Below are 13,523 nucleotides of genomic sequence, written 5' to 3'. Positions count from 1 at the left end.
AAGGCATCGAAGTGGTTCCATAAAAGAAAACTTGTTCCTAAAACCTGAGTCTATCCTTTCACAGGAATTTTATTTATCCTCTTGGGATATTTGGGCCATTTTGTGTGAGTCTTTGAGACTCCCTCAGTGGATGTTCCATAGCTTAGAGCAATTTGGCTTGATTTTCAGACCCTAGATGTTGGCAAGATGGCCAGGTCTGTGCATTGCTGCCTGGTTACTGAAGTGGTCTAAGGCCTACTACTAGGTAGTTTATCAGCATCTCTAATTTTTGATAGGGGGCTTTGACAAAGGCTTTCCAGCTTCACCAAAAGAAGCAATAGGATATTTCACCTAAATTAACATAAGGACAACATGGAATCTAAAAGGAATGCACTCCTCACTGGGACTTGAATGGATATGTGAATTAGAGACAGGGACTTGGCATAAAAACCTGTGTACTTCTGGCTGTTACAGCCTACATCATAGGATGATTAGGCTGTTGGTGCTCTGTATCTGTCACTTCTCTGGCCAATCAGATTGGCAGCAAGGGACTGAAAGCTTCAAGCAGAGTTGTTTTGTCTTTCTCAGCAATAGAGTTTCCGCTTTGTTTTAGCATACGAGAGAAACAGGTTGAAAAGTTACTAAAAGGAAAGCCTTTATGTTCTTACACGTCACTGATGAGATGATGTATAGCACCTTGAACTATCAATGTAAACAAAGTTTTGACCACAGTATGCACTCCGCTTGAAATAATCTTGATGAGCCATAAGAAATGGTAGATCAATGTGCCTTACAATACACTGAAAAGTACCAGGAAGGAACACAACTTTTTTCTGCAAGCTGTAAGTATAATTGCTTTGCTTAATAAGTTAATATAAAAACCCGAGTGCCATTCTACTTTTAGGTTGTTAGGTTATTGTTCATCTGTAGTTCAGATGCTCTTTGATCTTGAAGGCTTACTTGGATATCATTAAATCTCTGGGGGGAAAAAAATAAATCTTCCTTTTACTTATGTTACTAGTGGTGGTAGATATTTGTGGGGAAAAGAAGGAAATAACTAAGGTTGCTACATACTGTGATGCTCTCTGTTCCTCAGTAAATGCATAATTCTAAAAATATTTCAACTGCACTGGATATGAAATATATCAAGTTTTGATTGCTGATCTCCATACATCAGTGACTGCTATATATAATACCGTGTTGAGAAGAAGGGTCTTGACTGAGTAGGTGAGCACCAGGTAGACTCATGTTCCAAAACTTAAGCCAATAGACAGGTTCATATTTTTTTCTGTACTGTCACTTAAGCGTTCTGTCGTATGTTTGTCTTTAGTAGATAAAAGGGAAGAGAAGAATGTGTGTGTTAAGAAAAGGACTTGTGAAAGTTGAAATGTTGTTGTTCTACAGTTTTAAGTGAGGCTGTTGCTTTTGCAGCTGTTCTAAAGGAATATTCTTACTTGTAGGAAGCATCAGAGAGAACGTTGCCTGGCTGCTGGGTTAAACATCCCCTTCTTTTAGGGAAGCAGAATTTACAGTCTGATTAGTAAGAGGGAGAAAAAGCATCTGAAATCTCCTCTTGCTTTCTTGGGTGTTGTTTTTTGGGGGGTGTGGAGAGTTGTTTGAGTGGGATGTGTGTGACCATTTCAGTTCTTGTATGCTTGTTGATTAGGGATTTAGAAAAGGTCAACCAATGACAGTGCATTTCAGAAACACTGCCGAGAGGTTAATTTAGAAATGCTTGTTGACTATTTCAGTAAAATTTGTATTAATCGTGCATGTTTGTGATCTGAACCTTTACCCCTTCTCTTTCAGCAGAAAGGACAGCAGCCAGGAAATCAGTGGGATTTACATGCTGACCATGTTAAATATCTTCTCTATTTGTGGGGGGGAGGGGGGAGGGCAACACACCCAACTTTCCAGGCTGTTTTGGTTTTACATTGTCCTTGCTATCAAGAGGTGAGTTACTGGACAGGTTTTTTCCTAAGTGGGTTGTTTTCTCTTACACCGAGTTCTGTGATGTACGGTTAGGAAGACCGGCAGCTCTAGTTTCCATCATGATGACTTAATTGTACATATAGCATGGCAAACTGTGGCAGCCTATGTTGGCATGTAGGGACTTGAGGTGGTGGTAGTGTTGAACTTCTCTTAGAAGAACAAGTTAAAAAAAAAGTAACTATAATTTGCTGGTAGATAGTGAACACTGTATATGATAATACTACTTTTGCCATAGGAGCTGAACAGAGTAATAAAAATAGGTACCTCACAACTATGGTAAGTTAGTTGTTTCACATAACTTTAAAGATGGGAAGGGGAGACGGAAACGGCCTTTGTTTTAACTACAGCAATGTTAGTTCTGTAGAGGTGAACTGCACTCTTTTCTCTTTGCAGAAAATGCTGTTATAAAATGTGTGTGCTTACCTGATTTTTATCTAATGAGATTTTACTGAATTCACAAATGCAGCCTGAAATAAATCCTGTGCGATAACGAATCTTGCTGTTTTTTCCTTTTTTAAAAAAATCTATTTAGATGTATTTCTAAGGAACCGAAGGACAAACACAGATCCATTTGTTCTACATTTAGCTTACTATTACTAAGAATGTGTTACAGAGGTATATTTGTCAAATCTCTGAAATTTCAGACATGATTTAGTGGATACTACAGTAGCTATGTAGACACATTTTTTTTTTTACTGTTTTGGTTGAAATACTCATTTAGATCCAAGAAAACTTAATGGATCAAGCCATTGAGTAGATTTTCTAGATTAATCTAAACTACTTTATGCCTTGCAAAATAAAATCTTGTAGTGCCCTTCTACTTTCTGTCCTATCACCTGAACTAGCAAGATTTCCTGATACACATGGACAAACCCTGTTAATATCTGTAGCAATCCTAGGGCCAAAAGGAGATATTTTGTATGGAATGCCCCTAAGTAATAAAAGTCAATATTGCTGCAAACATGGATTAGTCCTAATTCTGACAAGTGATAAAGCAGGTGCTGTCATGATCATTAAAAAAAAGCAAGCCTAAATTGCTCCCAGTTCCTAACTGATCAGAGAGACTTGTCAAGTTACTCAGTAGGAACTGGCTTGAATTATTTCACAGTAACTACCTGCCTCTAGTTTGCCTTTTGACTGTATATGTAAGTAGACTTGGATGTAACTTAGAAAAAACATTTTTAAGATATTTATTTAGCGTAACATTACTAGTTCTGAAGGTTCTCAGTAACTTTTGTTTGGTTTTTGCAGGTGATACAGCTCTAGAGGAAAGAAAGAGTTCTCTTCATGACTTGCATTGCAGTATCTGAATAGTGAAAGCACAATGGACACTTTTTAGGGTTTTACAGAAATAAAAACTCATCTAGGAACAAGAACATTGGACTTTGAGGAGTAACAGACTTTAGAGAGCCCAGACACGGATCACTAAACCTGATTTCGGCATACATCTTGGGAATGAATACCATTGAGACAGCAAAGCTCGAAGAGCATATGGAGGGTCAAAACAATGACACTTCTAATGGCTACTCACGACCTACTCTCTCAGTCAGTGAAGAGAACAAAAATGGCACTAGCAAACCAAAGGGCTTGTCTAACGGCTTGCGAAAACCAACAAAGAAATATCCTGATTACATCCAGATTGCTATGCCTTCTGAGTCTAGGAACAAATTTCCTCTGGAATGGTGGAAAACAGGCATTGCCTTTGTCTATGCTCTTTTCAACTTGATTCTAACAACTGTCATGATCACTGTGGTCCATGAGAGAGTACCTCCAAAGGAGCTAAGCCCTCCCTTGCCTGACAAATTTTTTGATTACATTGATCGTGTGAAATGGGCTTTTTCTGTATCAGAAATAAATGGAATGATACTAGTTGGACTATGGATATTCCAGTGGTTGTTTCTTAGATACAAGTAAGTAGCTGTATTTTTTTTCTCTGCTGTATGTTTTCAGAACATCAGTTTCCCTCATTCACTTTGGATAGAAGAAATCTTACAGTAGAATCTGTAGCAATATTGCAGAATAGGGCTGACTGGAAAATGACCAAGAGATGACTTTGGAAAATGCTTCTGTGTCCATGCTAGATATGGAAACACAGGATTCTCCTGATTATTGAATAACATTATTTAAATCTGAATTTGACACCTATGTTGTACTAGTCAAATTTATTCTGGGATTGGGCTTTTCAAAGTGTGTTTACTGATATGGTGATCTTTAAACAGAGGAAATCATGATGATGTAAAAAATGGCATCTAAATTTGAGGAGGAACCCACTGTCCTCTACAGCTAGACTAGAAACTTTTTCCTTTGTCTTCATTTGCTTAAACTATACATATTTAAGTCAAGTATGTGGTTGGAATATGGGACTATAAAGAGAAGGTCACCGAGTTGAGGAAAACTATGCCTAACTGCCCACTTCAGTTAGACTGAGGCCATGTTAAATTGTTTAGGTAGCTTTGGTGTAAGCTTTGTGGTTCATAGAATGGTTAGGGCTGGAAGGGACCTTCAAAGGTCATCTAGTCCAACCCCCCTGCAAGGAACAGGGATATCTCCAACTAGATCAGGTTGCTCAGGGCCTCGTCCAACCTGGCCTTGAACGTCTCCAGGGATGGAGCATCCACCACCTCTCTGGGCAACCTGTTCCAGTGTTCTACAACTCTCATGGTAAAAAATTTTTTCCTAATATCCAATCTGAATCTACCTCCCTCTATTTTAAAACCATTACCCCTTGTCCTATCACAACAGGCCCTCCTGAACAGCCTCTCCCCATCTTTCTTGTAGGCCCCCTTGAGGTACTGGAAGACCGCTATAAGGTCACCCCGGAGCCTCCTCCAGGCTGAACAGCCCCAACTCTTTCAGCCTGTCCTCATAGTTATGTACTATTATGAGCTAGCAAGACTAAAACCTCAAAGACTTTTTAAGATTTGATTTAGAGGAGTGTGCAGTGACGAGCAGGAGGTTGAGAGCTGCTCTTTAATTCTACGGATTTAGCTATATAATAAAGCTGGAGCTCTGTAACTGTTATGCATATATCCCGAATGTGAACTCGGTACTTAATCTTTTTTCCCCCCCTCTTTCCCTTACTTTCAGATCAATAGTGGGACGCAGGTTCTTTTTTATAATAGGAACTTTGTATCTGTACCGCTGTATTACTATGTATGTTACCACCTTACCTGTGCCTGGAATGCATTTTCAGTGTGCACCAAAGGTAAGAGCCTTTCCTCTCTAATTCTTGCCTTAGTCTCTGCCTGAGTCCTTACGGCTCCTTAGAGCAAATAGAAGATAATGTTCCAGGTGTTATTAAATAACACAAAGTACTTTCAGTTGATGTCTTCAGAAACATAGAAAGTGATAAGCCAAAAGTTGTGTGATACAGAAAGAGCTTCAAGCTGTTGATGCAGTTAAGATGCTTTAAAGGAGAGTACCTGTGTTGAAAATAGTGCTGCTACCAAATTAGCGAACTTCCTTCTGAGGCTCAAGCTAATACTGCAGCAATATTTTTTTTTTCATGGTGGGATACCTAAAGACAATATTGTAATTCACAGGCTCATACTCAAGCTTGCATTGCAGTATCCCTTTAAAAAACTACAATTTTATCATATTATTTGTCCTTTGCCTCTCACTGTTTTGTCAAGAGCTGTTGCAATACCCGAAGGCAACTGCCTGTCCCTGCTTCCAACCTGCAAAACGTATATAAATGACTAAAATAAGTTCAGCTATTAAAATGAGCTGAAACATGTACATGCTAATATTTCTGCAAGAATATTTAAAAAATTTTGCGGCAGTGTAGTTAGGTGGTGACACAAAGGAATTGTTATTGCCATTTTAGGTCACTAATAAAAAGTTGTAGACATAAAGTTGCCTTGGAACAAATGGTATCCTATTGGCTGCACTGAAAACTGTGCTTGAGAGAGGAAGGAACAGTTTGGTTGTGCACTGAGAAGATCAGCATTTTGAAATCTAAAAATACTGCCAATTTACTTGGGGGATAAACTTGTCACTCCTTGTGTAGGATCTCATCAGTCTTGAGGTACAGCGTTGTGTCTGTTCAGTCTTACTCTTTCACATTGGGACAAATTAGGAACATAGTGGATGAACTACTTATGAATCAGTATCTATTTGAAAAAGCTTTATGTACCACTATTGTAAAGATTCAACTGATTTCTTCTAGTAGCTTGCAGAATGACTTTGTGTGTAGTAGACTGTATTGAGGAATGGGAAAGGGTGTGCACAGGAAGACTTAAATGTCTCTGAAAGTGCATTTTGCTAGCATTAAAACATAAAAAAAAATTAAAATTACTTGAACTCTGGAAAAACTTGATAGCTCTTCTGGATTTCTTTTGTTGTCCATTGTGAATATTTTTCTGATTATGGAAAACTCAGTTACTCCTTTATCTTGTTTGTGTTTTTTTTTTTCCAGAGTTAATGTTTAAACAGCTAGGTGAAACTGAGTGTTCGCCTAATATGTATGAGAAATCAAAAGCTGATCCTAATGCATGTTTAAAAAAATATATCCTCTAAATCTGAGTAAGTCCTGACTGAGCTTATAACCAAATCTAAAATTAAGCGAGTTTGAGGTTTTTTTGTCCTGTAGAAACATTGCTTAGTTCTGAACAGAATGACAGCAGTGGTACGCAAGGTTGCACTGTGGTGGAACTGGTTTTGAATGTGTTTTTATCCATTCTGTCAATGACCATCATGAGATACCTGACCCTAAAAATTTTTAATGTTTAACTTTCCAGTATACTCTGCATCTCGTTCTCATAAAATACATATTTTAAAATAACCTGGGAAAGTACAGACAGAATGCTAGTGTTACCACGCTGATCTTCAGCTCCTGTCAACTTTGATACACATGGTTATTTGTTTAAGAATACATGAAAGAAAGCCAAAGAAAATGAGGACAATTTGTGTCCTTTTCTCTCTGTCTCCCTGACTCCACAAGTGTTTGGGCAAGAAGTGACTTGAGTAAACTTATGGTTTAAGTTTTATAAGTTAATAAACTTATAACTTTTTTATATACTTTTTTTCTGATATTCTAGTTGAATGGAGATTCTCAGGCGAAAGTTCAGAGGATCCTGCGACTGATTTCTGGTGGTGGTCTGTCCATAACTGGATCACACATCCTGTGCGGAGACTTCTTGTTTAGTGGTCACACTGTGGTATTAACGCTGATCTACCTGTTCATTAAAGAGTGTAAGTGATGGTATCTCAGTGCACATTGCTGGTTCTAATCTGTTGTACTGGGAAAACACATGATAAAAGTGCATGTAGAACTATTGCCCTCTAAAAGTTACTGGTCAGCTGTACACAGACTGGGTGTGAATGGGTTTGAAATACAAATCATGACTTTGCTGAGTGAAAATGGAACGTGAGTGTAGCAGAAGTACTGTGGGCTTTAATTAAGGGTTTAATTGACTAGACATGCCACTTCTTTATATACAGTGTTTATGGGTTGATTGACGCAAGCTAGCTTTCCATTATTCATTGACAAGTTATTCAAATTTTGGGTAAAACATACTGTAGTTAATTGTGTGAATTAGCTCTGTGCAGGTTGGCTGGTATACGTTAGATTTTTAAGGAATTTTTGTGGTTTGAGCACAGTGCCATTGCACGCTTGTGCTACATCCAGGAGCAATGTAATTTCTTTTAAGTGTGCTGTACTACTTACTCCAAACAATGGAAAGTTGATTCATGCTCCTTGGATGTCTTCTGCTAGGGTCTCCTACTTGCATCTCTTGAAGCTGGTAAGAATTTGGCAAGCACACAGAAGATATAGTTGGGGTTATGGTTTCCCTGTTAACTTTACATTGCTGTGGGGTGTGGGGGGTGTGGGGGGGCTGGGAAAAACAACTATGCTGTGCACACAGCATCAATCAAAGCTTTGGAGAACTGAGCACCTACTTCTGAATCTGATACGTGGCAAGCAATAGTTCTGCCCTGGGAACTTGGCCGCTCATGAATGCGTAGTGAGGAGTTCCCTTTCCAGTTCACATTTGGAATTGGAATCTTCTCTCCTACTGCTGTGTCCCAAATTATGCAAATGCTAGCTTGGCTCATGGGGATGTGTAATTCTCACTGAAACAAAAATAAGACTAGCCAGCATCAGCCAAATGCCTGCCTTCTATTAAAATGTTGAGGGAAGGAAGTGTTGCAGTGCTACATTCTGCCTTAAAAAAATATATATAAAACTGCCTGTTTAATATGGCAAACTTCAAATCTGCAGATGTGAGATGATGTTCCTCAAATGGTGATTTAAGATGCTGATCACAGTCTAGTGATTCTTAGGCCTAGGTCCTTCTTGTAAAGTGAATGTTGCTGGGGGGGGATGGCGTGTGTCCCTCATCAAAATTACCAGAGCAGTACTGGGACAATAGCCTAATAGTAGATTTGTTGTTTGCCTTGTTTTGTGTATGTTATTGCAGCTTAATGCTGGTCACGTACTCTTCTCTAGTATCAGGAAAGATGCAGATAACCCAATATTTCTGGGGCTAGTACCACTCATGTACTTTTATCGTAAGGGGTTTGGAGGAATTGTATCACACGCATTCTTGCAATAAGCCTTTTGACTGGAGCCTGAGTGTTAGGCAGATGTTTTAGTGGAGTTGTGCTCTATACATGAGAAACGCGTAGCTTTCCTTTTCTACGTCCTATATAAGCCCTATAATTGCTCTGAATTAGAGATTGTTTATGGCATTCTTTCTGCTCTTTTGATAAGACATGTCTTTAGTACCACATGCGGTCTGAGGTTTTCATTACTTCTGGCTTAGTGGATTTTCTTGCTCTGTTCTTTTCCTTTCATCCTTTGCTGCTTTTTCATTTATTCTCCTGCACTCCAGTGTTTTTGCCCAGACTGGTTATTTACATTTTTAGCCTTGGTATGTCTTTCTTGCTTGAGGCTGTTTTTGTCAACTCTTGAGATGACTTGGCTTCTTATTTTCAATTTTTTTTTTTTTTTAAATCAGTAGATACAGATACGTCTGCAATGTTTTGGGGAGGGTTGAGAGAATTTACTGCTTTGACATTTGCACCAAAATTGAAGTCCTCCTACAGTAACTATTTTGCACAGGCCTCTCAAATTACTACTGAGTAGGCTCGTTGAGATCAGTAGCTTTTCTGCTGGTATTGTGTGAAAGGAGAGGCTGACCATTGCCCCAGAAGGCAAGAAGTGCCAAGGCCTCCCACTGTGAGTGCAATGAAGCCCGTTAGCCTGTCAAAAGTTATGAATGGTCATTGTGACACCCAAAGCATTTTTCAATGGGGAAAGAAGGGCAAGGGAACTTTTCCACTGAAGTGGCTTCAATGCATTTTGAAGAATAGCTTCACTCCTATTTGTTAATCTTTAACGAAAGGGTATAAATTCACATACTGTACTTCCCTGTACAGTGTATTCTGTTTCACAGAACAGAGATTTCATGCAAAGTGGTTAAAACCTCGGAATTGAAATAGTGTGTCTTTTCCTGTTTAATCTGTGATCTCTGCTCAGGTTATATCAATTCTGACACTTTACTTGAGTGTAAGCTTACTTGAGCATAGACTGTAAAAAGAGCAGAGATTCAATACACCCAAATAAAATAGTCCAAGCGTATGTCTTGCCTCCATTCTGTCTCTTTCCCTGCCCCCCCATACCCTAGAAGTGAATTAACTGGAAAGCTTAATTTGAGTAGAAAATGGATGACTGTCTGTCTCTTAACTGCAAACTCATCTTGGATTCATTTTATGAAGTAAGATCACCTAATTCTTTAGTCATGTTTTTTGTTAAAACAGGGTTCTTGTACCAATGTGGTATAAATGAGTTATGTTTTAAAACTTAGTAGGCTTAATAAATAATCTTTTTGTCTTTTCCTCTTTCCTTTGTAGATTGTTATGATAATGTATATGGCTTTTTTTGTGTGTTTTTTCCCATCACCTCCCTGTTTCACAGATTCACCACGTCATTTCTGGTGGTATCACTTAATCTGCTGGCTAATGAGTGCTGCTGGCATAATTTGTATCCTCGTTGCTCATGAACACTATACCGTAGATGTCATTATTGCTTACTATATCACCACACGGCTCTTCTGGTGGTACCACTCAATGGCGAATGAAAAGGTGAGTGGCACATACCTTTAGAATCAATGTATAGCCTGCATGTTCTAATTTTGAAATAAAAATGAACTTCAGTATGGAACCTCTAAACAAACTGGGCAAGGAGTTTCACTTTACTGTGATGTAAGTGAATGCTTAATGGATTAAGATATTCTTTTTCTGATCTGTGCCTATTATTAAGTTATTTCAATTTTTTTATAAAGTTATCTTTTAAATTCCTGATATTTTGGCTTAACTTTTTTTCTAACAAGGTTTTAATGCTGTAGTGGATGTATTGAATAGCCCTTGTTTGTCTAAGCTTATGAATAAACAGTAGTTTAGTAACATAATTTCTGACCAACCTGAATTACCTACACCATACTAAAATTCTAGTGACAGTTCTGTAAACGTCACTAAAAGTACATTGTTCAGAAGGTATCTGCTGCAGTTGCTTCAAGAACACTTTCAAGTAGGAGCATAGCTCTTAAGCTGTATTAATCTAGTTTTCAACTATTGGCCATCAACAGAAACATGACATGCCTGAAAGGACTCACGTTCAAAAAGACTTGAGTACTTTGTCTCCCTAAATTTTGTACAGCAACAAAGCATCCCTTTGTGTTAAAGGTGCTCAGTTTGTAGCATACATTTGGACTATGATGTATATGTTATCTCAGTACTTTGTTTTTTCTAGGCTAAATGCACTTCATCTTCACTGAAATGCATGCAAATATATTGCATTTTTGTAGTTGTCTTGACTCAACGTAATTGATTATAATGCTTTAAACTGATTGTCTGTTTGCTTTTCCCCTTTACCTACTTCTGTCAATACAGACTTTAAAGGTCTCTTCGCAGACAAATTTTCTTTCTCGAGCATGGTGGTATCCAATATTTTATTTCTTTGAGAAGAATGTGCAAGGCTCTGTTCCTTGCAGCTTTTCCTGGCCGATATCTTGGCCTCCTAGCTGCTTCAAATCTTCATGCAAAAAGTATTCACGGGTTCAGAAGACAGGAGAGGATAATGAAAAATCTACCTGAAGAAAAGAAGGAAAGCATCTGCTCTGTTTTTTTTACCAAAACATTAATGCTGTAACCAAAGTTCTTAAGAGGACTACACTGTAACTGAAGAAGTGGACCAAGCTTCTGTGCAATTGATTGGAAAGACAATTGTAGACACACATATTGCCATTTCATAAGTTTTCCTATCATCAGGTTGTACAGACCTATTCTACTCTTCAGTGCTAACAGAATGCACCACTGATGGGATTTTTTTATTAAAGAAAAAATAGAGCAGGACTTTGCTTAACTAATGAGATAGAGGTGCCAAAGACCACATTAACACTTTCATTACTAACTATCACTTATCCACAGAAGCACCCAAAAAATCTCATCTTCAGAGTTCTGGAGTGTGTAAGGGCAAAAACATGCTAAAATGTAAAGGCACGATATTGGCATATTGAGGTATATAAAAAACCACCACTATTGTGGGGAAGTGGTTTGTTGCATTATTCTTGCTAATGAAGGTAAGGCCTTCCTAAGACTGGTACAACTGGAAGCGAGTCTTGACTTCTTTTACACTCTGTGGGTATGAATATCTTATGACCCTAAAATACTACTTACCACCATTATCTCCCATATATTCTACTATATACCAATTTTTACATTTTTATTAGTAATTTTATATTTAAACTGTTGTGCTACCTGATGACTTTGCAAATTAAGAATAGCTGCTAACATCAGAGCTCAAGGAGCCTAAAATTTTATTTTTAAAAAAGGACAGTTTCAAGGTCTAAATCTTTAATTGCAGTTTGGCCTTGTGTATATAGCTATACAGTGCCTCTTGGTGTATGTACATGCATATACACACAAAAGCACACACTGCTGTGTAGTTAAACACATGTTAAATAAAACTACTTACTGGAAAGAGTGATCATACAGTTCTTAATTCAGGCAAAAGTCCTTCCGATCTCACCTGCTTGAGGAATGCAAGGCCAGATCCAAAATGGGTCTATATTTAAAGTCAACTTTTTAATTTTGGTAGCTATCTCTTGTTGAAACTATGTAGCAAGTTTGCTTGGGAGCCATAGTTTTGCATTGAATTTATTTTTTTACCTGTTGGCACATGTTTCTGTAACTGACTTTAAAAAAAAAAACAACCAAACAAAAAAGTGCAGAGATTAATACCTACAACAGTAGCATTTCTTAAATTATTACCTAAAACCATTTCATATTAAATGACACTGTGGTAGAACTCACATGCAGATTCCTTTTTTTTCCGGAGTTTCAGTCCAATTAAAATTGCTGTTTAAGTAAGCTGCCTGAGAATGTGGGAAATTACTGTGGCTTAAACATCTAACAAAGTCAGAAATTAACAGCTACCTGGTTCTTGTCATTTTTTATTGTTTTGTATTGTTGGGAGAGCAAAGTAGAAAATTAGCGTACCATGTTTAATCATTTATGTTCTGTATTAATTTCTGTGGTTAACTCAATTTTATTTTCAAATCTTCAGCAAAACCTGATAGCAAAGATAAAACTGCATTAAGTGTTGACCTGATACTAATAAAAAGGAAATGCTGTTTGTTTTAAGAATGTCTTGAACGGAGTGACAAGTGTGAACACAGTTTAAATAATGACTTGTTTTTAAAAAGTCCAGTTAAAGTTATAAAATGCAATACAGCGTATTCAAATATTTTTCAGTTAAGGGGATCAACTGCTGTGAGTTGTACATGAGAATATTATTGATGTGCATTTCAAATATTTTTGTGCATTCTCAAAGTAATACAATAAACAATGCTCTTTACAATACAGCCTTGGTAAAACTTAGCTAAGAGAGAAATTTTGCTGATGTTCGGTATTGTTATTTAAAACAAGCTGCTTAGAATCTTACAACATGCCCCTGGAAGTTGTGTGTGTATGGGCATACTTAGGTTTTCATTTGGTTGCTGGAGGCAGACCTTGAGCAGCTAAAAAGCCAGTACCAAAACACTTATTTGAAAGTCCTTTTTCTGTATCATACAAATAAATCTGTTCAATGTCAGTCTGTAAACCTCCCAAGATACTTGTTATGTTAGTATTGATTTATAGAGCATAATAATTTTTTGGAAGCTGAATTCTAAGCTTTGTGATATCTTAAGTATGGTCATGTTAAGCCACTTGTAGAAATACTATCTTTTAGAAATCGTGAATGAATTTCATTAGTGGCAACCATGCCTTGAAAATAACATGGTGAAAGGCGTTCCAGTAAGTAGCTTAAAAGTAGCTTAAACAGTGATTTTTTTTTTTTTCATCTGGTGGCTGAATAATAAATACTTTGATAGTCTAGATAGCTAATTGTCTGCATAACCACCACCATTTCTCAGTGGGATTTCTGTAATATATCTGCAAAATAGAATTTCTTCATGCAGGATGAGGTGTTTGGGTTTTTTTTACACTTATTCCGATTTTTGGGAGGAAAAATATGAAAAGTGATGAAACCAAGTAAAGAATATGCT

At 37.5% G+C, this 13,523-nt stretch overlaps 1 protein-coding gene and 1 long non-coding RNA gene across 2 annotated transcripts in view; one reads left to right on the top strand and one right to left on the bottom strand.

Moving 5' to 3' along the window:
- Window positions 1–3,426: 3,426 nt before the first annotated feature.
- SGMS2 (sphingomyelin synthase 2) lies at window positions 3,427–11,070 on the top strand. Its single transcript, XM_009979328.2, has 5 exons — window positions 3,427–3,881; window positions 5,059–5,176; window positions 7,011–7,164; window positions 9,893–10,059; window positions 10,867–11,070. Exons 1-5 carry the CDS (start codon window positions 3,427–3,429, stop codon window positions 11,068–11,070), a joined length of 1,098 nt encoding a protein of 365 aa, XP_009977630.1.
- LOC147528753 (uncharacterized) overlaps window positions 11,027–13,523 on the bottom strand; it is a 12,454-nt gene continuing 9,957 nt past the window's right edge. The window contains exon 3 of the long non-coding RNA XR_015222182.1: window positions 11,027–11,066. This is a non-coding gene — a long non-coding RNA (uncharacterized LOC147528753). The remainder of the gene's footprint in view (window positions 11,067–13,523) is intronic.

The sequence above is a fragment of the Tauraco erythrolophus genome, chromosome 5 (assembly GCF_009769465.1).
Source record: "Tauraco erythrolophus isolate bTauEry1 chromosome 5, bTauEry1.pri, whole genome shotgun sequence".
NCBI lineage: Eukaryota > Metazoa > Chordata > Aves > Musophagiformes > Musophagidae > Tauraco > Tauraco erythrolophus.
The sequence above is the reverse complement of the archived record's forward strand: the minus strand, read 5'-3'. Positions and strand labels throughout refer to the sequence as shown.